At 42.2% G+C, this 25,636-nt stretch overlaps 1 protein-coding gene across 9 annotated transcripts in view; it reads right to left on the reverse strand.

Annotated features, from left to right (window-relative positions):
- Positions 1 to 237: 237 nt before the first annotated feature.
- slmapa (sarcolemma associated protein a) overlaps positions 238 to 25,636 on the reverse strand; it is a 32,204-nt gene continuing 6,805 nt past the window's right edge. The window contains exons 2-26 of one of the 9 annotated variants that reach the window (XM_011613615.2): positions 23,033 to 23,180; positions 20,949 to 21,021; positions 15,185 to 15,221; positions 14,117 to 14,179; positions 13,836 to 13,931; positions 13,417 to 13,488; positions 13,194 to 13,334; positions 12,949 to 13,086; positions 11,858 to 12,026; positions 11,631 to 11,681; positions 10,740 to 10,862; positions 9,563 to 9,628; positions 7,734 to 7,793; positions 7,545 to 7,619; positions 6,802 to 6,882; positions 6,515 to 6,574; positions 6,128 to 6,253; positions 5,874 to 5,948; positions 5,681 to 5,781; positions 5,393 to 5,597; positions 5,187 to 5,304; positions 4,898 to 5,069; positions 4,604 to 4,738; positions 3,751 to 3,838; positions 238 to 1,956 (exon numbers count right to left, since the gene is read on the reverse strand). In XM_011613615.2, the coding sequence (XP_011611917.1) occupies positions 3,755 to 3,838; positions 4,604 to 4,738; positions 4,898 to 5,069; positions 5,187 to 5,304; positions 5,393 to 5,597; positions 5,681 to 5,781; positions 5,874 to 5,948; positions 6,128 to 6,253; positions 6,515 to 6,574; positions 6,802 to 6,882; positions 7,545 to 7,619; positions 7,734 to 7,793; positions 9,563 to 9,628; positions 10,740 to 10,862; positions 11,631 to 11,681; positions 11,858 to 12,026; positions 12,949 to 13,086; positions 13,194 to 13,334; positions 13,417 to 13,488; positions 13,836 to 13,931; positions 14,117 to 14,179; positions 15,185 to 15,221; positions 20,949 to 21,021; positions 23,033 to 23,180 (2,469 nt within the window). In that variant the 3' untranslated portion in view covers positions 238 to 1,956; positions 3,751 to 3,754. Of the gene's footprint in view, positions 1,957 to 3,750; positions 3,839 to 4,603; positions 4,739 to 4,897; positions 5,070 to 5,186; positions 5,305 to 5,392; positions 5,598 to 5,680; positions 5,782 to 5,873; positions 5,949 to 6,127; positions 6,254 to 6,514; positions 6,575 to 6,801; positions 6,883 to 7,544; positions 7,620 to 7,733; positions 7,794 to 9,562; positions 9,629 to 10,739; positions 10,893 to 11,630; positions 11,682 to 11,857; positions 12,027 to 12,948; positions 13,087 to 13,193; positions 13,335 to 13,416; positions 13,489 to 13,835; positions 13,932 to 14,116; positions 14,180 to 15,184; positions 15,222 to 19,429; positions 20,134 to 20,948; positions 21,022 to 23,032; positions 23,181 to 25,636 lie in introns of those variants that run through there. The other 8 variants (XM_011613613.2, XM_029826333.1, XM_011613617.2 and 5 more) reach the window with 8 other exon arrangements.

The raw sequence follows: 25,636 nt of genomic DNA on the forward strand, positions 1-25,636 counted from the left end.
TTAGAAAACATGGTATTTACAATGCAATTAAATTTCATTGTGAAATACAAAAAAATAAAATTGCCACAAAGGTAGATTTTTCTTTTGCAACCGTCTGAATTCTGATTTATTAACAATTACACAGGACAAGCAGATGCAGTGTCTCACACTCACACACACTTAAGAGTTGGTGCCGAGCTCATGTCACATTTCCCAGAACTATGAAGTTTGTGAATGAAAGAACTGAGGTGACACAGGTTTGGTGGGTCAGCTTGCTACAACTTTAATCCAAATATTACTCTGCATCTTCAATACATCATCTTCATCACCCCATCCCCTCTACACAGCTCCCTCTCATAGCTCTAAATAACTTTAGCAAAATAATCTAGCAACACATCATTCAATAACATTTTATTTTACAATTCTCTCTGTACTGTAGTGTTTTCTTTCCTCTTTCAATAACAGGAATATTTGTTCATATTGGTTTTTATTTTAACTTTAAACACAGAGACGAGACAGAGTACACAAATGATGCTCAGTGATGAACAGATGTGTTCAGTGAGAAACTCAGACTCATCTGACACCAAACTCGCCAATTTACCACAAGTGCTACAGATTTCAGTTTGGAAAGTCTCCCCTGAATCTTCCGACAAGCCGCCACAGAAGAAGACGGAGCGCGTCGGTGGTGTGGTCACACCCGGCACAGGTCCCCGGCTGCCACTGCAGCTCCGTTCATCATGACAGCTTTGGTCCACTAGTGAGAGAAACCGAACAAACTGGCCGAGTCTGCTTGTGTCTGTCTCTGAAGCTGTATTTGGACAGATGAGCTGTGGCGTTACGTTACATCAGAGGCACTTCGACCCCGTGCTCCTGTGCCCCCAAAACACAAAATTTTAGTTTTCAAATCATTTGGCTTCAAGGATCAACACAAAATAACCATGAAAAGAACTAAAGAAACTGGAAGACACCTTATCTACCCAACATGGCCAACAACAGAAAGGAGGATGTTTTGAAGCTGTAACTGCTCTCCAACAGGCCCAGAGCTGGAAGCTTTCGGTTCATGGGTTATTTAGGCATCAGAATGATTTTAATAAAACAACACTTTTTTATATATATAAAGTGTTGTTTTATTAAAAAGTGGACTGGCACGCATTTCACTTGAGAAGCTTAGAAGAGACTTTGCCTCAAAGTTCTTTGCTATTAAGAAAGGGTTAGAGGACAAAGTTAAAGATTATCAAAACAAAACAAAATTATCATCAATGAGGAGAGCGACAGTTTCAGGAGAGCTTTGACCATTTCATGTCATGTGTGCACGAACTTCCCTCAAACTTTTTATTTCAACTTCCAGGGAAGCAACATTTGAGAACATTACCTTTAATGTCACACTGACAACGTCATGTCAATTAAATCCAAAAACACAGCAACTGTGTGAACTTTTCTGGTTAAAAGGGGCATCTAACACAGGTTTGATGCTGCTCTGACAGCACTGAGGCTGCTGGAAAGGGATGGCTTCAGCCTCTTTTCTCTGATTCCAGAGAGTGTGAAGATCAAACTCTTATTCTTTTGTAAGGAAAATTGACCTGCTGGAGAACATCATCAGCTTTTCTACCAAAACCAGCAGAAAAATGAAAGAGCAAAAAGCTCCCACCACATTTTAGTGCAGAGCATAAAAACAAAAATCGTCTGCAGAAAAACAAAAACAAAAAAAACAAAACACACACACCCCCCAAAGGAAAGCAAAGAAACATGTGACTCCTCTCTGGAAACACAGCTTTTATAATCCCTCTACCATTATTTACAATGGAACTCTATACAAGTAAAGCTGTGATGCTCTCCACACAGCACCTCCTAACTGGTTCTGTATGTCTGTGTGTGCATGTCCTAGGTGGCGCTGCTCTTGGAGAGGTTGGGATAGAGCACAGCTGCCGTCACGGCGACCATCACTGCGATGACCGGCATCCAGGAGCTCCAGCCACTCTGTCCCAGAGACACGTGACAAGAGAAGCAAAAGCCATTTAGTCTGCATAATAACAACAGCAATAATAATGTGATAAAGACAATGTGAAGAGGAGCAGGGGAGAAAGTTCAATCAACATTAGAAAACAAATTCCAAAAGATGATATTTTTTCCCTAATCAATCCGTGTTTCTGTCTGAAGGTAATAGCCTTCACAAGTGTGTGTGTGGGGCAAATCTGAGTTCATGGCACCGATGAACCAACGGTGCCTCATCAGGATAAACAGAAAAAATATGATCTTTTGTGGAAAGAAGAAACCCCTCCAAATGGTCTGAAACAAAGATGGGAGGAACAGAAAGGTGAGGCTGAGGAGTGAACACAGAAACACCCTCAGCAGCAGATCTGGATACACATTGGACAGAAGAAAGAGAAGCTTCATCACACATGAATACATCATCAATACATAGATTCAATCAAAATGCACTGAAAACAGAGTGAGTGAGTGAGTGAGTGAGTGAGTGAAAGAGAAAAGACTGTTAGTACATGAAGAGGTGAGCCCGCCTCTCTAAAGGGGTCCACATTATTTCTTACTGATTATTTCTAAGAAATAACAGTTTGTGACACCAACAAGTGTCTTTTCTAAAAACACTTCTGTTGTTCATGTAACTTTATGCCTGTACAGCCAGAATATTCTAACTGAGATAAGGAAATGGGACTTTAAATGACCCAGTTTACTACATCAACCAATGACAGTTACTTTAAATACCCAACTGCTGTGTCTATATGTAATTAGACAAAACAGAACTTGGGTGCTGATTGATATGGTATTTAGCATTAATGGCACCTTCCTTCTCATGGGCTGAGAAACCTTTTCAGATATAATTGCTCAGCAGCTGGTGACGTTTGCCGAGTGAGTATCTGAGTGAATGTGAAGAACGTTGGTGAGGTGGTTTCTCCATCGTGTTCACCTCTGCAGTCCAGAGCCAGACTAAGGAAATGGAAACCCATCTTTTCTACCGTGCAGCTCAGAAGAAATACCACCAGAAAACAATGGGTCTTCTGTCGGGTGGCTTCTCCACCACTGCAGACTGGTGAAATCAGCCTGGGATAATCATGTTAATTCTAACCGCCTGGCCTTAATTAGGCTTCACAGGTGGGGAGGACTAATGCTTCCTTACAGTAACAACTAGCAGAACGCTGAAGCACAATAACAACAGAGGATGAATTTCTAATGACACTCGAAATAAACCCTGTCAACTGATGCGCCCCTAAATGGAGGAGGTCTTTGAAAAGAAGCGGCGAGCAGAAAAGAGGTGTGACTGGCAGACTGATCATCATGCAGGTAGATCAGCTCTGACCACCAAGGTCATGAAGAAGATGTTGATGCCAAGATTCAAGGGATCAATAAAGTACTCTTGAATCTTGAAGATGTTGATGCAGGCTCTGAAGGAGGTGTGGAGAGGGCAGGAGCATCCAGGTGATCAGGGGACGGGCTTTAAATGCTGGATTAGCCTGCACTAAACATGGTTGAGGCACATTACTGTGATGTGTGTCTGAACTGAACTGTGATGTGTGTTTAAAGCACATCATTATCTCCCGTTTGACACCCGAAACTGAAGTCTGGCTGACTCTGTCACACACACATCACTGGACAAATCTGGATTTAGTAACAGATTGTGTCTGTGACCCTGAAAAGATCACATGACAGGATGCTCCTTTCACTTCCACAAGCTTTCCTTCAACAGAGGACAGACAGATGGCGGCAGAGTAAATAGACGGACAAAGAGTGGCGGTCTGATGTCATGTCGGTGTGTACCTTTCTACCACAACTGGCCGAAACACCAGTAGAGCACAGCCAGGACAAGGCCAATGAATATGGCTTGGACAGGCTGCAATATGGATGGCTAGAGGGAGGGGGGGGAGAAGAGGGATAAGAAGAAATCAGCCCGCAAATCAATCAAAACCAACATGGAGGATGGAGCAGCTACAGAAGGGAGCTGGGATCCCCGTGTTTGGCCAGTAAACCCTGAACACTTGCCCCCATCAGCAGACTGCTGATGATCGCAGACAACCCTCCCAGCTACCTAATAAATCCTCTTTTCCTAGTTTTGTCCATCATTTCTATCAACGTTTGGAAGCGGCTGCAATATAACAATTCATCGAATTCATAATGCAACAACCTGTATAATTAAAGTACATAAAATGATTAGCTGTGATTAAATGATTCAAATTGTGAGATGATCATTATTGAATCATTAATTGACCTTGACTGACGTTAAATGATGGCAAAAACTTTAGAAACAAGGATAAACTAAACATGATTTGCGAAACAGGACAAAGCATATTGACAAATTGACAGAGGAGGCTGCTCTGCTCTGATTCGCACTAAAGGTTTTACCATAAAAACTTGCGGTAATATTTTCTATAGTATTAGGTTGTATTTGCATGTTGTATATTATTGCTTATTCAGCTCAGTTAAAACAGTTGTCATTAGTGAATCTAGACCTAAGAAGTGCTTGATTTGTGTTTCTCCAGTTTAGAACTAAGGCGGTGGATGTGAGGTAAAGAATTCTTTAATTATTGACACCGAATCCATGAAGGTTGGGGAACGCTGGGGAAAAGAAAAATAAATGTCTCTGGTTGTCCTAAAGGAGAGTGTGTGCACTCACAGAGCCGGTCTTGTCCTGCAGCAGCTTCAGGCTGCTTTTGCACTGTTCCAGCTGCTGGTGGATGCTCAGCTTCTCCTTCTCCGTCCTCTCGTAACGCTGACGAAGCGCCAAAAGCTGTGACTGTGTGTCTTCATACTACACACAAACACACACACACACAAAATCATCTTGCTGTGGAACTTTAAACACTGAAATGTTTCTTTCACACTTTACTTTGTTGCAGCCTTGTGCAGGAACCATATTGTACTTTTTATAAACTTGAGTATTAAGGAGGTAAAAACTAAAAGTGTGTACCTCCTTCTGTAATGTGTGTGTGTGGGCCTGAGCCTGGTCCAGCTGGGTCCTCAACCTGCTGGCGTCCTGCACGTGTTGATTTTCTAGAGAACCCAGCTTGTCCTGCAGGACTTCCTCCCTTTTCTCCAGGGACACCAAATTGCTGCTGAGGACTTGACTGTGCTCTTTGGTGCTGCACCCATGCAGAAATGCAAACAGATATGACATCATGATGATACGTCCTGACCGGCCTCCCTAGCATTGTTTCAGTGGAATCTAAAGCCAAGTGTCACGTGTTCCCAGCGCCTACCTGCTGAGTTCAGTCTCCAGGCGCAGCAGTTTGTCTGAAAGAGCCGTTCTTTCACTTCTCAGGCCGTCACATTCCTGCTGCAAGCAGGCACACCGCTGCTGCAGCTCACCACACTCCACTGCAAGAGAGACGTGCGTGGTCAGGTACGAGCCGTGGCTGGAGGGGACATTCTGAAGCCTGAGAAGATGAGTGAGGACCGGGCTCACCCTGCAGCTGGGTGGCAGTGTTCTGGTGCTGCTGCTGCTGCCTGAAAGCCTCCTGCAGGCGACCTATCTCCTCCCCGTACTTCGCAGCTGTGCTCCTCCAGTGCTCCAACTCGGATCTGACGGAGCCCAGGTCAGCCTGCAGGGCGGCTATATCCTGCTCGCGCTCCACAGTGGCAGCCTCCATGGCGTGCCGCAAAACAAGAATCTGACATTCCAAACAAAATCCGTCATGTCAAGGGTACAATTTTCTTGAATGCGAGGAGACGGAACAACAGGCAGGAATGGTACCTCTTCTTGGGCGGAGTAAAGTTCCTCTCGGGTGGTGCAGATGGTGCTCTCCCTCTGCTCCCTGAGAGCTTCCATATCCGCCTGCAGCTTTCCGAGCTGACCTAAAGATGGAGGGAAGGAGAAGGTGTGTGACAGAGGAACACTGTAGATCTCTCCTGTTTGTTTGTGTGTGTGTGTGTGTGTGTGCGCTTACTCTGCAGGTACTGGATCTGCTTGGTGGAATCTTCAGTCTGCTGGCAGTTACTTCTCCTCTCCTCCTCTAGCAGGGCTGTCGACAGAGACATATTAATATTAGTTAATATGCTATTTCATTTTTAAAAAGGCACATCATCTCCCTATGCAATATTTAAATGCAATTCCCAGTCATCTGATGAAGCCTTATTAAATAAAGTTTTTTTTCCCCCAGAACAATTAAACAGATCTTAGGATGATTTGTACTCTGGATACCTTGTAACTCCAGACATCTCTGTTTGCCAGTGTTGGCCATCTCCTGGGCCTCCAGAAGTTCTCTATGGAGATGGTGGATGACCTGCTCTGTGTCTCCCGGCTCAAGACCGGCCCGGTGCAGCTCAGCTAGATGCCCGCACAAACACCAAAGGAGAAGTCGTCAATATTTAAATGGTCGTCCTTTAAATTGTATTATTTTTAGATCCTAATGTGCTGGTTGGACTGGGAATGTCATGCATGCTAAAATGAAAGTGGAAAAGGTGCCACAAGAATCCAAAAAGTTGTGCTGATGAGGGTGCTACAGGTCAAATATTAAACCTGGCCCTGCTAGTGGCCTGGAGCTGCAGCTCACAGCAACAATGTGTAGATAAGACATCACATTTTCACCTTTGAGCAAAGCTACTCTGTTCTGTGGTTCATTGAGCTCCTGGTCCTCCATATTTCCATCTGAAACACAGAAATACATATAAAGAAATGTAGAAAGGGAACAAATATTGTGTATTATTCATAATTCTAAAGTAAACACCAGAAATATACTGCACACTGCATGTAGATGTACTTCAACACACAAAAGGATACTGATTTTGAGAGGAAGCATAGATGCACATAACAGAAGGGATTTAAATGAATTCTTTTGAAATCAAGACACTGTTCGTGTTTTTGGTTTTACTGACCCGATGTATCATCACTGCTGCGGTCTTTGCTGGGACTCAGAGTGTCTGACATATCCGACTCTTTGGCGTCAATCTGAGTTCCTGAGAAGACACAAAGAAGACACACACACAAACACACAGAATGAGAGAATCGTCCAGCTATTTCGCCTCCTATCGGCTCAGTTATCACTTAACCAAGATAACAGATTAAGTTTTATATATAGCTGTACTTTAAAAGAATTTGAGTTTGTTGCATAAAAGAGAACTACATAAACTAAACTCTTGCCATTTTGCTGAAGTTTTCTCTTGTTATAACAAAAGAAAACTCCTAGCTACAATGAAATAGCATCATATTGTTTTTTGTTTCCAAAGCCGTGTACAGTAATCAACCATCGAGCATAACCATGAAAATCTACTAGATCAACTCAGGTCTTCATTCTTAACAGACTAAATACACCCCATTTTTGATTTTCAGAAACTTTAAGGTCATATCCCAATCATCTCCTTTGCTAGCTGCTAGCTACTGGAGAAGTCTGCCTCCTTGTCATTCTGCTTTGCGGCTTGTATATGCTGGCAGAGATCATGTGTCTCCTGGGAATTCTGTTAGTCAGCAGTTCTGCCTCTAACTGTGGTCAGCCACATTGCAAACACGACCGATGTGAGGACCCTCGAACAAATATGCATCACTTCGTATTCAGTATCATTAATGCTGCATTAGGCCTTGTTAAATGTTGATGTAGGTCAGGTTTGAGCAGATGTTTCACCTTGGAGATGATCAGGGCTGCCCAGGATGTCGTCTTCTGCCCTTTGGTTGTTCTGTAAATGTACGTCCAACATTTCTAAACACACAAACAGACAGGATGAAAATGATCCTAATAAAACCCGAGGCACAATGCACACGTTATAGGATTAGTTGTCAGTGCTGTGGTTTGAAGACTGGTTTGACTTCTCACCATCAAAGTTGGCCAGTTTGTGGATCGATGAACTCACACTCTCCTTCAACTGTTTCACAGCTGTGAAAAGAGAAACAGAAAAGAACCTTGGCTCAATAAAGCTTATTTCATCTCAACTTGGTCGATTATGTCCAGTGTTTCCTATTAACATTGTGAATGCAGCGACTCAATATTGAAACCACGCCCATATGATGCTGCATGTCACAGCTGCGGGAAATCCTGCCCGTGAGTCCGAGTTCGCCCCGCGAGTTACGTTGCCTCCCTGCCAGATCGTCGTTTGTGGTTCTGATGACTTTCCAGCGTTTCCCTGTTTGCCTGCCTGCCCGGTCTCGACCCTGCCTGTTCCCGACTATTCTATTCCGCTGTCTGTTCCTGACAATAAAGCGGTGTTCAGTCAAACTCTGGGGTCGCACTTGGGTTCTCGTCTGCTGCCTGACAGCTGCACCCTATTCTCATTCATTTAAAAGCTCATTGCACATATTAAATAGTAAATTCATAAGATTATTTTCTTTATAACGAGTAGATAATAATGTAAACAACAAAGCGTTCAAACACTGCACCTCGTTTATGCTGCCCTCATCGTCATCTAATGCACAAACAGCACTAGACACTAACAGTGGAGATAGAGGCACATAAAAAGATCAACCTGCAGCTCAACATCAGGTGATGTTTGATATGTGAGGAAACAAAAGGAAATACCAGAGAATACAAGCTACATTAAGCAGCTGAGGCCTCCACATGTAGAAAAACACATTTCCAGAAAGGCTAAACAGAAACCCATCTGTCACTGACACATGTGGGGCTTCTACCAAGCCAATGGGCTCAAAAGTAGAATTCAAAATAGCCCACACGAATATTGTAGAGCAGCATTCAAACCGATTAACCAGACCTCAATGGTGAACTATTTAGCAAACATTACAAATCAAGCAGCAAGAAAATCAGTTAACAGGACAGGAACCACTCAGAAAAGTGCAATAAATAATGCAATAATAAAGTGATTATCTGCATGAGTGGTAGGAGTACCATAACAAAAAGTCTAACGTCTCATTATGGACAGAAACCGCTGAACAAGAATTAAAACAGTTCTAAAGCTCCAACCGTGACAAATTTCTTAACTAACAAAACAATCAACACTTTCCTTTGTCAATAAAGACATGCAAGTACGTACAGAGCATAAACATATAAAAGCACATTATGGGCAAAAATATTTCGACATTATGAGAGACTATGCAGACTTTATAAATTCGATAATACAAACACAGGTTTTTTTTTTAATTTATTGTGGGCTTAGGGACAAGCCTGGAAAATCTGGCCAGAGAGAAAGAGAGAGAGAGAGAAAGAGAAAGAGAGAGAGATGATAAGTTAAAGGTGGGGAAATGACAACTCTGAAATTAATTTTCTTAATATAATGAATGAATGCACTACTGGGCAGGGAGGGAGGGGCAGACCTGAGCAGTATGAATGGAAAAACTCGAGCCACACACTGACAACCTCATTTTGATGGCATCTACCTCCTGGAGCAGGAATGTCGGCTCACATGGCTGCCAAAAACCCGTGAGACGCACTTCCCAAAACACCCAGTAGGTGGAGTAGTGCAGCACATGGGCTGAATCAGAACTATTACTGTTATTACTGCGACTAATAATATTTCAGAGGTGGAGTACATTCACTCCAAACCACCATTACAACTTAGAGTTGTGGTGCCCAGTAGGAGTAAACCTACAGGAATTTGATATAACCGATATAAAATGAATAGAATATACATACAGCTGTGCTTTTGTGTGCAACAGTGGACAGACATCAGGACAGAATATCATAATTGTACTCACATGAACACTCTATAAAGTGTTGGATTCTAGTTGAGTCCTCTCCACTGTTGTTAACATGACAGTTGTCTAACAGAAACACAGATGGCTGATATTACTGCGGCATCTATCAGAGCGGAGCTGGCTAATTAGCAAAGATGCTGCTGATTCTGCTCATTCGCTCAATCGTTCACTAACGGGAGCAGGTTATTACAGGAAAACAACCTCACAGCAAAAACAAGATATCATCACTCTGATGAATATAGATCAATCGATATGGGTCCAAATTCTGATGTCACTGAGCAGAATCAAAAACAACTTTCTCGGTTCAGACGGGGGGGAAAAAATAAAAAGAACCAACTTAGAAAAGAAGTCAATCAAGAAAAAAGAAACAGACAGATGGATGGACATGGTGATCTAAAGAAATGATGCCTGATGGTACCGGAGAGTACATGCTGGGAAAAAGGGCAAAAACTAAAATTGGTAAATTATTAAGATAACCAGCAAAATTTAGAGGCGACCCAATATTTTAAAGCCGACTACAAACTGTACCAAAACTAAACAGGACATGCAGGTCTATGAAAGTATTCCAGCTTCAGCATAACTGCGATTACATGTTCAATAACTCTGGCAGTCAACATGCCCCAATACAAAAGAAACTCTAGGTCTGCTGGATTTTAGGTCGTCCTCTGCCAAAGAAACGGAGCACATTAAAGAGAACTTCTCCCTTGAGCTACTTAAAGCTTCTCAAAGTATACGGAGTTTTGAATACAACCTCTGCCCTTACTGTGAGATCTCAGATACCAAAAACTGTATCTTGTTATGTAAGAAAGCTACAAGTACTGCAATAAATGTGTGACAGTGGCAAGAAACCCACATGTCAATGGATACTAGCTATCCAGGGAGCCAGCTGACCTCTCCTGGATTTCAATATTCGCTGGACAAATGTTTCATCCAGCAAAGCTGAACGGTGTAGAAGGTGGCGGTGCACAACTGTCAGCTATGCTGTCCGTCCTGCTCTCTGGTTCTACAAATTCAAACCTGTTATGCTGGTCATGCACTACTGAGGAGTGGGGGGGTAGAGCCCCTCCCCTCTATGCTTATTTTATTGTGCTGCAAAGCTCTCAGCTAAAATCCCCTGTTTAACGCTTCCTTTTGAGAAACCAAGTAATGGACAGCAAGATACCCAAAATAAGTATACCATCAATATCTTCATCATGACCAACTGCACCATCATCTGTGTCTGTGTCCTCATCTTCATCATCACCATCCTCCCTCTGGGTCTCAGGGGTCTGAAGACTCTGTTCATCCTTCACAGGCTCCTCTACAACTCCGTGAGAGACAATGTCGTCATCTGTCATGTGACCAGATATGACAGGTTTTGTCATATTTGGAACAATAGGCGGTCACAAAAGTGGAATGACAGCAGATTCCTTTGAAAGGTGGATAAATTGTGATCGGTGAATCAGACCCCAGCATTCAAATTGATCAGTGACCACAAGCAATTTTAGTTCCAGAAGAAGAAAAGCGGTGGATAGTTTGACAACCATGGAAACACCAGGTGATCGATGACGCCGAGCAACCCCGAGAAAAAACTCTCCTCCACAACAACCGCCCAAATCAGAGCGGTGTGTAACCCAATGACCAATGAGTACGACAAACATTCCCCTCAAACAATCACTCAAAGAAAGGAGGACACCGTGTTTCACTGTGAGTCTTCAGAATGTCAGCAATCCAACACAAAGAAAGGAAATTAACTGTGAGAGTTGAAAAAATATATACGTTATGAATATAGATTACGCAGGAATGATGGCCTATTCTGAGAATTATTGAGAATTTTACTTTATTTAGAATCTGACGCCTGCACGTCAAACCCTGCACTTTGTTTTTTGGCTTAAACAAATGATCAGTACCATAGAAAAAGAGAGTGATGGACAAAAAGATGAACCAGAACCCAAGCCAGATGTGGTGACATCATGCAAGATGCATTGTGAACAAGACAGAAGCCGTCATGCATCATCGTTGAAAGCGGAGGGAGTGAATGGAAGGAGCACAGTAGACAGAAAGTGCCAGGGCGAATGAGCGGACTCACCCAGGCTGTTGTTCTCTTTAATGCTTTTTTCCTGCAGCTGCTCTAACCGCACTGTAAACAGTCATAAACAACAACAAGAGTAGAGATGTGTTGACCAACAGTGAGTGTCTCCAAAGGTGTGGTCTCACACAGGTCTTGGGTTGGAGAGCTGACTAAAATAGGAGGGAGAACCCTCGCGCGCACGTGTGTGTGTGTGTGTGTGTGTGTTTGTGTGTGCGTGTGTGTACCCTGCAGCGCAGCCAGCCGCTCATTGGTGAAGTCGTTGTCGGCCTGCAGAGCTTCGATGCGAGCCTGAAGAACCTGCTCTTTTTCCTCCATCTCCTCAATCCGTAACTCCAACTCCCTCTTCTCCTTCGCCCCCCGCTGGGTCAGCTCCTCCTGCCGGCCCTCTGCTGCCTGTGTGTCAACCAGGACAACGACTGAGAATAATAGGCCACCAAAGTAAATTAGCAGGCTTTACACCATCCGGATTTTGGGGCCGGTCACTGATCAAGTTTAAATAAACCCATAACGCGAGGTAGCCATATGTCTGTTTAAATAACCTCTCTATTTACTGTTTACATTTTTGCCAGTGGTTGAGTTTTCCCCCCCAAACTGACTGAGATGGCAGGAGGAAAAACTTTAGAGGGCTTTCCTTTCATTCATTCATTCAACTCTTTAATTCAGACTCCATAAAAAAGTAAAATTTTAAGACATAAGTCAATTTTAAAAAAAAACAAAAACCACAATATATAAAAATATTCAAGACTGGCCAGATATGAGTTCAAAGTTCAAAAAAGAGACACCAAAATAACTTAAGACCCCAATAATAGGTGCAGCAAGTTCATTTACTGTAAATAAATTACTTTGAAGTACCGTTGTTTGGATCCGTTGTATTCAAGATAAAAAAAACTGTCCATCTGAGGCTAGCTCGACAATAGCTAGCTAATAATTCAAGTTTGAAGTGACTTTGTCCATCACAAAGACATAAAAAATGCATTTAAAGTAATGACACTTGCATATTTCCTGTTTAAAGCGAAACAATCATGTCTCATTGGTTTAAATGCATTTATGTTTAGATCGGCATATAAACTAGAACAATGGGCCAGTAAACTGGAAATGGGGGAAGCAGGAAGAAGAATCAAAATGAATGGGAATGGTATAATTATTGATGAATAAAAAAAAAAAAGAGAAATAACACTACTACAAACTTGGCTGCAGGTTTCACTCCCAATTTGGATTGTTTTGAAGGCGTTTCTGGATGTTAAGCCCTAGATTTGAGCGTGCATGTAAACTGAAAGCTGATACAACAATATCATGCCCGTGTCTGTGCGTTTACCTTAATTTTGTCGGTGAGCTCTTTGATCTCATTGACTGCAGCATTATATTTGTTGGCCAGCTCCCTGAGCTCCTCCTGGCCCCTTTCAGACATCTCCTTCAGGTGGGTGCACTCATCCTCCGTGTTGCTGAGAGACCGCTGCAGGCCAATAGCAAACAGAGTCACCCCAAAACCTAAATTCTTAATTAACGATGAACAAAATAACAATTTATGGACTGTGCATTCAGGAAGAAAGTGCATCCTACCTCCACCTCAGCAAGCTTTCGGACCACCTCAATCTTTTCCTGCAAAACTCTCCTCAGAGACTCCTTTGCAGTTGTCTCATAGTTGTGTTTGTCTTCCTGAAGAGCCAAGAGTTCTTTACGAATTCCATCCTCCGTTTGGGACTGTAAAAAAATGGAGAAGAATACAATGAAGAAGTGCTGTAAACAACATATTATAAGCACATCCAATCAGGAGCAGTGTTACCTTAGAATACGCCTGCAGCTGACTGCCCATCACTTCCAGTCTGGAAAGCAGACGGTCTTCATCGATCAAGGCCTGGGTAGAACGATTTTTTTTTTAGGCATTATGAATCATGCAAGTTTTCCTCAACAAAAACAACAACACATGACATCAGGAAATAAATATCATATCCATGGATATGTATCATTTTGTAGAGTGAATTAGCCTCCTGCCACCTGGTAAAACACCGCTAGACACTGACAGACAGGCTACTTTAACATGTGAAGACAATATTGCATTACTGTATGTGGGTGCTTCTTTAGTGCAGGAGTCATTAAAATAAGGATGGAGTTCGAAAATGATTGAAAACCCTCTGAGAGAAGGCATCGGTATTCTCCCTGTACACTACAGCAAAGGCAGTGACTTTTAGGAGAGGTTCCCACCTGCCAGCTGCTCTCTGAGGCCTCCTGAGTGTTAGCCAAAAGACGCTGCAGAGTCGCTAGCTTCTGCTCCAACATCTGCTCTCTGTGTAAGGCTTCCTGTCAGACAAAAAGGATGGATCAGGTGCTTCAGATATTACATTCAGGACAGATTATTCTTCTATTATCTCTATTCCTTTAAACAACAGTCCAATTCTGTTGACGGGTCTAGTTAGTGACTCTCGGGCTACTGGTCAAAATTACAATGTCATTCATTGCTCGGCCAGGAGATGTCAGTGTCTCACCTGCAGGTACTGGGACAGCTGGAACAGTTCCTGAGAGTACATACTGGGAGTGTTTGCAGCAACCTGCACATACACATGTTAATTATTAATAGTTGTTCCATAGTTTTAGTGCAAAGCAAACACTACAATATGAATTTGAAATATGGGATTTATGGGCCAATACAGAAAGGCAAAAATATGTTCAGCATTTTGGATTTTAGTTAAAAGACCACCTTCAGAGCATCATCTGTGTAGAAATAATCTTGCATTTCTAAACTGGTAGTTTGGAAGCAGATGAAAGAGTTTGCAATTTATCCTGCAATGCACCTTTATGCTACAATGATAAAGGACTTCTTCGATCTTATCAATGGGATTATGTTTGACATAAACCTAGCATATCTATCTGAATATCTGTAATCCTGTCGTTGGGCCACAGTTGGTAAGACTGATCTTCCTATGGTTGTATTCAAGTGACATATATCTGCATTCTCTACCACGCCTGTGGGAAATTTAAATACTTAATTATACCTAACCATCATTGGCAAAAAGAACCAACATCATAGTGGATAATTAAGTTGTAAAAATGGCACAACTTTAGTCACAGCTGCTCCTCTCTCTGCATCTCAAGCAAAGTTCAAACCTACAGTTACATTAATTTTTCCCACAGTAGCTTTGGTTTAAATTGATTAATTAATCTACATCGGCTGTAGACAGGCAAGACACAGCCACGATTTAAAACTGAGCAATCCAGCAATGAATCCTATTTCTTTACATGCTGTCTCGTCGTTGGGAGACAACAGACGACAATAGGTACATTTAATTTTCACCAAAGAAATCAACGAATACTGGCAGAAACTGTTTCCCTTTGATCAACATTAGCTTTCTGCAGTATAGCAGCAGCATGAACTGGCTGCAGTCGGTGCATTCCTCTATCAGCTGACAGCTCCACCACATGCATGATGGCGGGTGCACGTGCTAGTGTGAGTGGGTGAGCGAGCGCGAGAGAGGGGGCGCATGTGATTAACCACACAAATCTAAGGCAAACAAGCTGCTCTCGGGACAAACCATCTACACAATCTGAATTCTTACCTTGTCGATAGGCAGTGGCAGGGGAGGCTGGATGACACTGAAAACGGAACGGAGGGGGGGAAAAAAAACATGTTGTCACCATGGAAACAGCAGGGTCACAAGTCAGATGTGTATCCACAGCAACAGAAAATACGGTAAAAGGTCTCATCATACTCATTGATGCATCTGCTCTTCAAACATGTCATTGGACGAGCGTAACAGGTGGGGATCAAATTAAATTAAGCTTTAACGCGTTGATGCTGCACCAACAGTAGAGTTATTGACATCAATTAAACAATATTTCTAAGAAAATCCTCAGGGTAATTAGAATTTCTCTCAATATCCTTTTAAGCTTTTAGTCCGATTCCATACCCAAAGATGTGAACAGCTTTTTAGTTTTTAATAAAAATACATACTGCATAATAATCCTAATGATCAATATAATGTATTTCAAACAGTGATAAGACAGAGTCCACATTCAGCTCAGACTCTTTATTCTGGCTACATATCTCAGTGCAGGTATCTTTAAGAGGTGTAATAAATAGGAAGAATGTAAGTTCAGGAATGAAGGTGACCTTGGTGAGAGGGCAGAGCTGGACCCTGGTAATCTGTAACAATAGACAGCAGCAGCAGCAAAGGCAGGACTGAAACAGCTTTTACAGCCACAACCCGAAGAAAAATCAACACATACCTCAACTTGTATATTGATTAAATAATTATTTAAATCTCACCCTGATTTAATCCTGAGAAATGTTGAACTCAACCTGGTCAGTAACTGGAAAGACCCAGAACTCATGGTACATCCCCACTGACAGCCCAGTTTATTAACAACATGTGTTCCCTTTGTTTCACTGTCTTTTGAATTCATTTCATCTATTTTCTCTTGCAACCATGTAACAAATAATAAATTGCATCTCCATTGTGCTTCTGGTTTAGTTGGTGTAGCTACTGGGGCTTTATTATCATTACTAGACCAATTTAATTTTGCACAATGCGCCACAGGGAAGAACAGACCAGAGTCTTTTTCATGTTTTGTTTCACTCTGAAAATACTTCAGCACATTTTCTTATCATATTAGGGTTTCATATACTTCAATTTGATTCCTTGTCATGAGTCACGAGTGTGTTAATATGCATAGAAATGCAAGTGTGGCCTTGGGGCCACATTTGCAGCTTCAAGTGGTCCCATTGTATTCTAGCAGACTTGACATTTTTATTTTCTTCATCTTACTGTGCCAGGTTCATGCACTCACAGAAACCTACAGTCTCCCCAGCATAATCTGAATAACCTTCTGGCACTCAAGCAGGACTTTCAGTGTGCATCCATTCATTATCTATTCAGTTTTCTCAGCTCAGAAGTCCATCAATGACACCTGAATACTAGACTTTTAAAATTACATTCTATATATCATCAGGTTCATCCAGGTCATAGTGATCCATTATGGGCTTGTGGAGAGTCAATTGGTAGACAGATATCTGTCCTCTCATCAGTTCCAACTAGCCTGGTGAAAGCAGGTGTGTTTCTCCCCCCCCCCACACACATGGCAGGACTGATCCTGCTGGTCGGTAACCCTCACAGGACTGAGCTGCTCACCCCTGTCCAGCGTCGAGTCCACATGTCCTGGCTGCACAATAACTGTCAAAACTTGGGACCTCAAGTATATATTTCCTTTCAAGTATTTCATTCTAAGAGCTTTATCACTCAAAAACGTCAGTGGTTCCTCACAAGCTTTACCACAAGTTGTCCTCATGGATTTTTAATGGCCCCCGACAATGTTCCCTCTAATTTTTCATGTGTCTGAGCAGACACACAAGCTCCCTGAGCACACCGAGGACCACTGTGAGCAACATCAGATGGGTACGCTGTGGCCACACACCAATATCATGCTTGTTCAAAACCTTGGATCAAGTTACATGGCTTATTAAAAGAATCAAATGACAGCAGCACATGAAATGAAAAAGACAAAAATCTTGTTGTTCATGAGATGTGTACTATGTTCTATGTGAGAGTCCTGCTTTAACCATAGGAAGAGTCACTCAGTTTCACCGCTTGTCCTTCCACCGCTTGGCCCCCGAATGCATCGCAGTAGCTGCCTCTCACCCTCACCAGTGGGGCAAGTTGGAGAAAAGCCTCAGCGGAGGAAGGGAGTGTTAAAATGGATGCGATGGAAGTGGCAGTCGCCTCCCCGATCCGAACTTGTGAAATATTTTGCATTGAAGTCAAGCAACTACATTTTTCTGTAGTGACCAAAAAGAGGAATATTATCCCTCCTGCCATTATTAAAGGGCACCACACCATAATGTAATTGTTGCCTAAATGATCTGTTTATGCACTTATGTTCACAAAACAGTTGCATATGTCAATTTTGCCGTTGCCTCTGCCGTTACGCTCAGCAGCAAAAGCTCTATATATTCAACATTTCTCTTCCAGTGATGAAACCGGTGGCTTGTATTTCATTTCACAGCAAAACATCAAGCAGCTTCTGACCTAATCAACACGTATTTATTTTAGTAATGACCCTGTGAGTTCACTTAAGAGTTTCTTAACGTCTATATGCAGATGTTTTGCATTGGACATTTAGCCCTGCTGCTAAGGAACGTACTGGTTGCTGCATGATGTCCCTGACCCCCAGATGAAGCATTTTGTGCACAGAGAGGATGTGCTGCATGTTCTTTTTCTGTACTTGGTGGAGAAACAGGCCCAGCTTTGGCTCCAAAACCTTGGCAGTGCCCTTCTATCCTTGACTGTCATCCTCTTGCATTGAAATTGACAATTTGGGGAATTTAAATTCTCTGCCACATGTGTGAGAAACATCAGGTCCAGGTCTTTTGCTTTCATTTAGAGCAGAAGTGCTACAAAAACAATGCCTATGCTGGACCATCAGACTTCTGACATAAACCTGGTCAAGTATATCTAGAAACACCTGAAAGGGCCTCTCCCATCCAACCTGACAGAACTTCAGAGTGGCCAAATCCAGATGTGCAAAGCTTGTGACGTCAAACCAGAGAAGACTGAAAAACGGAGTAAAAGGCTGAATACTGACATCACTGCCTCATTTTTAATAACTTTTCTAAAATGTATTAAAAACTTCTGTCCTCACTTAGTCATTCTGGAGTATTCAGATAAAAGAATTGGGCTTTTTCTTTTTCTTTTTTTAAAGTTTACCTGACGGCTGCAGCGTCACAGACTGAAGTGGAAGGGTCTGAAAATCCAAAAACTAAACTCAAAGAATATTTATCTAGTCAATTTATACCATATATGCTACGTTTATAAATTATGTCAATTTAGTCAAATCCCTAACTGGCCTCCTTCACATGACCCTAGCAAAGGACAGTGTGTTCCAACAACTTGCTTGGTTCAACAGCATATCTGGCCGCATGTTGTGACGGTTTTGGGAAACTTCTTGTCGGCCCAGAAGAAAAAGCAGTTTTTATCCGAAGACAGTGTCTGAACTTAGTCACAGTACGAGGAACCTTCACCAAGAACTTTGCCACATCAGATAAGGAGGTGCTCCAAGGTCCCATCTTCAGCAGAATAAGCTGGATGGTCTTGGTAGAACATTATGGGCTCCTTTCAAATGGTGCTTGTCTGGCCAATCCTCAGCCCGTGAGACCATCAGCCCCACTAGAACCATCTGGCTGGCCTCTAAACCCGTCCAGTTCACCGCAGCTACTGCACATTTTTGTTCCAGTTTTCTGGTTGTTAAATCCACGGTGGAGAAAAACACCGTCATGTGCAACCAAACGTGGTTCAGGAGTAATAAAGGGGCTTGAGATTTTATTCTTGGTGTGAGGTCTTTGGTCACAGCCTAGCAAAAATTAACAGAAGTTTAATGACAGTCACACACCAGCCAACGCTGAGCCTACAGGGGCAAATGATAAAAGGTTGTTTTGCATTTCTCCCCTCAGATTTGACAACTCAAAAGCCCTTAAAATTACAAGTCTGAATTCACGAATTCATTAGATGTATTAATGAATAAATAAATGCTTATTGCTTTGAATAAAGTTCTCAGTGCACTTGTGGAAGATGGTTGGTGAGGGACCTCAGCAGTAATTCCTCATATTCCTGTTTCATGTGACCGTTTGTTGAACAAACCTAGTAGTCATACACATAGATCCAAACAAGAAAACATTTGTTTTAACATCAATTAAAAACACAAGATTGTAGTCTATTTCCTGCCTTTTAAAAAAGACTAACATACTGGTTCCACCAGGTTCAGCAAGCACAAACAAATCTTGCTTCAGATGTTGAACAACAGACATTTACCTTCCAGCTCTTCTTCCCGAGTCTGTCTATCAGTAATCTGGGCTAGGTCAAGGTTCACCAGTCGGCTTCTCACTCCCTTACTCAGCCATTAAAAGATAATGGATCCGCCGATTTCCATTTTCAACCCGTTTTCCACCAGGCAGCCGATTTCTCTCTTTTGCAGCGTAAATAGTCAACTCGCAACACACTTGGCTTCTCTAATGGTCTCTGCTCCTCCTCTTTACTGAATAAAACAGAGGATTCTCATCTTTGAACTTGTGCAAGTTCCTGTAGCTCCGCCTCTACTGACACCAGCTATGAGGAAACGCAGCCGGTGCTACAGCAGCACCCTTCGTGTTACGGCACAAGTCAAAGGTGTGCTGCGCAGGGTGCGAGTGTCAAGCGTGTCTGATTCATTCCGTGACAAGATTAGGTTTTCCCACCAACTCATTCACTGTCACCTTATCAGGAGGTTTTACAGAAAACAATGATGAACACTTTATTTACTGGTGCTACCTGCTGCAATCCTGTCTGACTTTCTGTCAGCTCAAAAGCTTCTTTCAGAGTACAACCTGCAGCAGTGAGGAGACTTTATGCCTTCCTGACTCACTGAACTGTCAGTCTCCACCCACACACGGACCAAGAGGTACACCAGGACAAGCTGCTGACAAACAATGGAAGTCATTTATTTTTTTGGGTCAGTGAAACATTAATTCCACCGTGCAGTGAAAACATTTTCTTTACAATTCAGAAACAACCAAAAAAGAGTGGTGACCTTGGACAGGTCACTAGTCACATACAAAGTGTGACCAGTAACCAGTCAAGAAATACTGGCACTGATACAGCAGGGTTCTTGGTACCGGCAGAGGTGCTGGAACACTTTTGGATCATTTCTGATGATCATTTCTGACTTATACGTGCCCTGGAGCAAGGTATCGAAACCTAACATGCTCAGAGAGCCTGTCTAGGGCAGCTGACTCACTCTGACACCACCCAGGAAGCTGGACTAAAATCCACACCTCTCAGTTAAAAAAAAAAAATGTAAAAAAAATTAAACCAAAATTAAACCATAATATATAATATATATACATTTAGGTCCAGTTCATCTGATCCAACATGTGTGTGATTGTTTATTTTTGGGTTATTTTCCCCACTGATGATGCTCGTTTGAGTCCCCTTCCTCTGTCTTCTCTTACAGGTGGAACTCCCACTACAGTAGGAAGTTCCATGCTGGGTCAACTCTTGGGCTACTGCCCATTTAACTGTACACACACACACACACACGCACGCACGCATGCACTCACGCACACACGCTTGCCAACTTTCACGATGACGTTATGTTATCACATGACCACTGCTCCAAAAAGTAAAGTACAAATACTGGACAGTTTATTTTACAGGAGCCACTGAACTAATAATGAAAGGTCCAACTGGTTAAGTCCAGAAAGATGATGAGTTATCTTATTTAAGAATGGATTTCAAAGAATGATTCTAATTTGGGTTTGGTTGTAATTGTGTGTTAAACAACTAAAACACTTACTCGCTTCGTCTGCGCGCCTCATTTCCATCAGGTAAGAAGAGTTTGATTGCAGATACGATGCAGCCATGAGTAACTGGAAAACAAACAACCATTTTAAATCACCCTAAATGTTTTTTCTGTAACATAGCATGAAACTAACAGAGACTGCCCACTGTTAAACTAAAAAACCCAATGAAACATGCTCTCAAATCGACTGAATAGAATAAATGTCTATTTATTAATACAACTGATATATCTACCCGATTGCTGAGAGCAGTTGGAATTATTTACTCAGGCAACATGAAGAAACACAATCATTCAGTTTGAATGAGTTTAGAGGGACTTTATCTCTTAGTCCAAATAAAACCAGACTTTAAAAGGCTTATTGAAGATCTTGGTGTGCAAATCATCCTAAATCAGATATTTCAAAGCTGGATTCATCAGGAGGACACAGCCGGAACCTCAACAAACCGGGATGTGTGCAGGCTCCACAGTGACTAGCCTGGGCACTGCCCTGATAATAACAACGCTCTACCAGTTTGCCACTGGCTTATTTGTTTCTAGATTGTTGTGACAGAAGAAGTGAGCTCTCCTTCATCACACTGAAGGAGAGCAAATCCCTGCATATCAAATCAGGAGACTTCAGTGGAGTTGTGGATTCATCATCTATGTGTATTGAAGCCTAATTTAATGGGCTGGTGAAGCTATAGTCACCATAGCCCAGGTTACTGTACATGTCTATGTAATAACCTCAGCAGATTCTGGTCTTCATGTTGCTTATTACACTACAGACTGCGACTCAACTATGTGAAGTTTGGGCTGGTTTTCCTCCATGGATTCATTTTCAAACACACAATGTCTCCGTTTACCGTAATTTCTGGACTATAGAGCGCTCCTGATTATAAGCCGCATAATCAAATTTTAGAAAGAAAATTAATTTTGTACTTATACAAGCCGCTCCGGATTATAAGCCGCAGGTATCCCACGTAGTAATATGAAAAATTAGATCGAAAACATTCAGTACCAGTATATGTTTTTATTACCGTAAGAGACGAGTCTCTGACGAGTGACAAACAGACAGGTAAGAAACAACAGCCACTCTTTTCACTTGTATGTTTATACAGAGACCTTAAATCCAAATTTGATCATGTCAGGATTTTTTAACTTTTCTTTTAATTTAATCCGCTTAGCAACATAAATTTATTGTACCGGTAAATGCTTTTTCCCCTAACGGTGTCTGTAATGCAGCTACCTTGAAATATACATTTGTATCAGCTACACACAAATTACGTTGTTTATGCTTTTTTACTCAAACAATGAACAATCTAAAACTCCCCGATGGCCCACCTCTAAAATCTTCTATTTTCATTGCAGTGGCGATTGCTTTTGATTTGTACAGTGGAAACACCGCGGCCGCCTGCACTCTGTGTGTTGACCCAGTCTTCCAGAATGTTTTCAAGCTCGGGCCACCTGCGATGTTTACATCTAAAAGCTTTTGTCGTCTTTTTGCTTTGGATAAGTTCTTCAGGCGGGCGTCTCCACCTTCTCGCCATTGATTACCGTGATGTATGCCAAGATTACGCGCCTCAGCTCGATTTCCTTCTTCAACCGCCAGAGTGATCGCTTTTAACTTAAAAGCAGCATCATATGCTTTTCTTCTAGTATTTTCCATGTTGATGAGGGTTAGTAAAAATGACTGATTCACAATAGTTGTGATAGATGCGCCACGAAAAAAAACATAAAAAATAAGAATAAGACGCAGTGTTTAAAGTGTAGAAAAAAAGTAGCGACTTATAGTCCAGAAATTACGGTAATAGTCTACACTACAGTTTTAGGATGGTAAAAATATTAGTGGAGCTGAAAAGAAGCATTTTGTCTATGGCCTTAAACAAGCCCTCAAGAGAGTTTGTCAGCTGTAGATAGTTTCGGACCATACATGTCCATTGGAATACACAGAATATTATAATTATAATTATGAAATGTTGTTTTGTGAATAAAGTCACACTACTGATTGTGTGTCACTTTAAACATGATGAAACGGCTACATTCATATTATAACATGACTACTCATGTGACTGTGTGCTCGTGGCATTATGTGCACATACCTTTACGTGTGTTCTCAGTAACGTCTACACCAAACTGAATGATGTCTCCAGACAGCACTTCACAGGGAGGACTCTCCTCAGAGCCACGGCTCAACCTCTGGCTGTTGATGAAGGTTCCATTGCTGCTTTTAGTGTCCTGCAGGTAGAACTTCAAACACAAAAATGCAACAGGTTAGAATGCGCTCCTTGAAATTGTAATGGTGCTTATGAATCGCGAGCGTCATCGCAGAATTTGTCTTTCAGGTCAAGCCGATGTGCACGATGTATACAAATGTGTGCACAGATCACGGCAAACCACCACACAACAGTCATGTATTGTTGCAAAATAGTGAAAAAGAGATTATACCGATATGTAAATGTTCAATAACATGTTTTTACGTGCGAGTTGTACAAATCGGAGTTTAAATCAGGATTTAATCTGATATCACAAAGGCTGTTCCACACTGCACGATCTCATCTGCAGCCTTGAAACCCCTTTTGCCCCACAGAGCTTTTATCTTCCACCTCACCTACCAACGTAAATGACAAAAGGGAGAACAATTCTGCAAAGCGACACTCAACTGTCGTTTTATTACACGGTGTATAACTATTGTGTAAAATGTGCACGAAAGGACATGGTTGGTGGAGGGGGAGGGCGCTGGAGCCGATCCCAGCTGTATATGGGTGAAGGCAGGGTACACCCCTGGATGGGTCACCAGCTCATTGCAGGGCCCAATCTGGTCGGTGCCTTGCTCAATGGCGCTTCGGCAGTGCTCTGTCCTGTGCCCTGCTACCACTACACCAATGTGTTTACCATATGTTACCCTGCATTTCAGGGAACAGATAACATCATTCCCAAAGTAGTTTTTTTATTTAAAAAATCTTAAATTTTGATCCTTTGAACATTAAATTTTAGTGAATTTGTAGACAAGACTAGTGTTGATTCATCTCTTTATTTGCATTAGTGACGAGATGACCTAAAAAGAATTTTAGCAGGCTTCCACAGATGAATGGACCCTCTTTAGGTAATGGAGTGTATTAATACAGAGCTTGACAGGTCATCTTTGCATTGCAGGGCTGCATTCACCCTTTCACCCTCGCGGATGGCAGGACAACCAATCAGGATCCAGGAGTAACCGTACACATTCAAACACTGACGATACAGCTTTGGGAGCTATTTTCAGTGCCTTGCTCGAGGACATTTCAACATGTACGCAGAGGCCTGGGACAATACTACCACCTGAGCTACGCTGGTTGGTCAAGCACATTCCAACATGCGGAGTTTGGAGATGAAGTCAACACCATAGTCATTGGTGCGCACCTAAAAAAAAAGGGAGGGAGGGAGGGAGCATAATCCTGCTGCAAGAGGCCACAGCCATTAGAGAATGTTGTTGCCATGACAGGGTAACGCGGTCTACAAGCGGTGCAGGTCATAACGTCCACATGGATGACAGGCCCCAAGGCTTCCCAGCTCGACATTACCCAAAGCGTCACACTGCCTCCACCAGCTTTCTTTATGACCATGGTGCATCCCCAGCTGTCCAAGTCATAGGAACAGGACACTTTCGTGGTCCACTTCTGATGCTCATGAGCCAATTGTCGCTAGTCTTGGCAGTAGACAGAGCTCAACACACCCATCTTGACTGACCTATACAGCCCTTAACTGATCACTTCTCCATGATCAGAATGTCCTCCAACACCTCCATCCCTATGGTGGACCGGCAATCCTGCCCCTACTGTCAAAACAGATTTACATCATTTTAACATGCATATAAATCTTCCTTCTTTGACTTTTTACTGAACCCTGGCTTGTAAAAATATATATTTTCCCTGATTAATGAGATTGAATAAAAACATTGGGGACTTTGACAGTACGACACAATGCTAGGTTCTTACTCCAACATTAGTAATGCAGCAAGAGCAGATAAGATGTAGCGGGATTATACAGCTATGTTTTTAAGGGTACCACTGTAAAATAGCAGCAGCGCATCTTCATCAGCTGACAATCATTACAGACACATACTCAGGGATCTCAATTAGATACTTTAAAAAGTATGACAAAAAAAATACTTTGGGCAAGTCTGGTCACATTCCCGGCCTTGAACTCCAGCAGGAGCTATTTCCAAACCACGTTAATGAGCTGGTCATGCTGGAAGAAGCAAGCCGTGACTTGTCTGATCAACACTGCTGCTGAGCGGAGGCAAGATGGCGATTTGGGAATCCATATAAAAACAAGAGAAATGACTAACACTAATATTGGCTTTTCTATCTGTGGAAATATGTATTTAGGGCAAATAAGGTCCGTGCCACAATGATCCATAGAATCTCCAAATACCAGCAAGCACTGTGCTTGGCCAGGTGTTACACTATCAATACCTGTCTTTAAAAAGCTCCCGACTACACTGTGTTGGGGGAGGGATCCCTTGTTTATGGAAAAAAGAAAGACAAACCACCTAAATGACAAAAAGATAAAAAAGCAAAAGTGTATTAAGGTTCACACGGTTGTTGAATAAAGGCAAAAGCTCATTCATCTCTTCCGTTTAGCATAAACCACTAACACTGAATAACACAAACTCATTTTGAATTGTAATTACACGGCCTTCACAGAAGCTCAGATCTCGGTAT

Source organism: Takifugu rubripes, chromosome 19, assembly GCF_901000725.2.
Source record: "Takifugu rubripes chromosome 19, fTakRub1.2, whole genome shotgun sequence".
In the NCBI taxonomy this organism is placed as follows: Eukaryota; Metazoa; Chordata; class Actinopteri; order Tetraodontiformes; family Tetraodontidae; genus Takifugu; species Takifugu rubripes.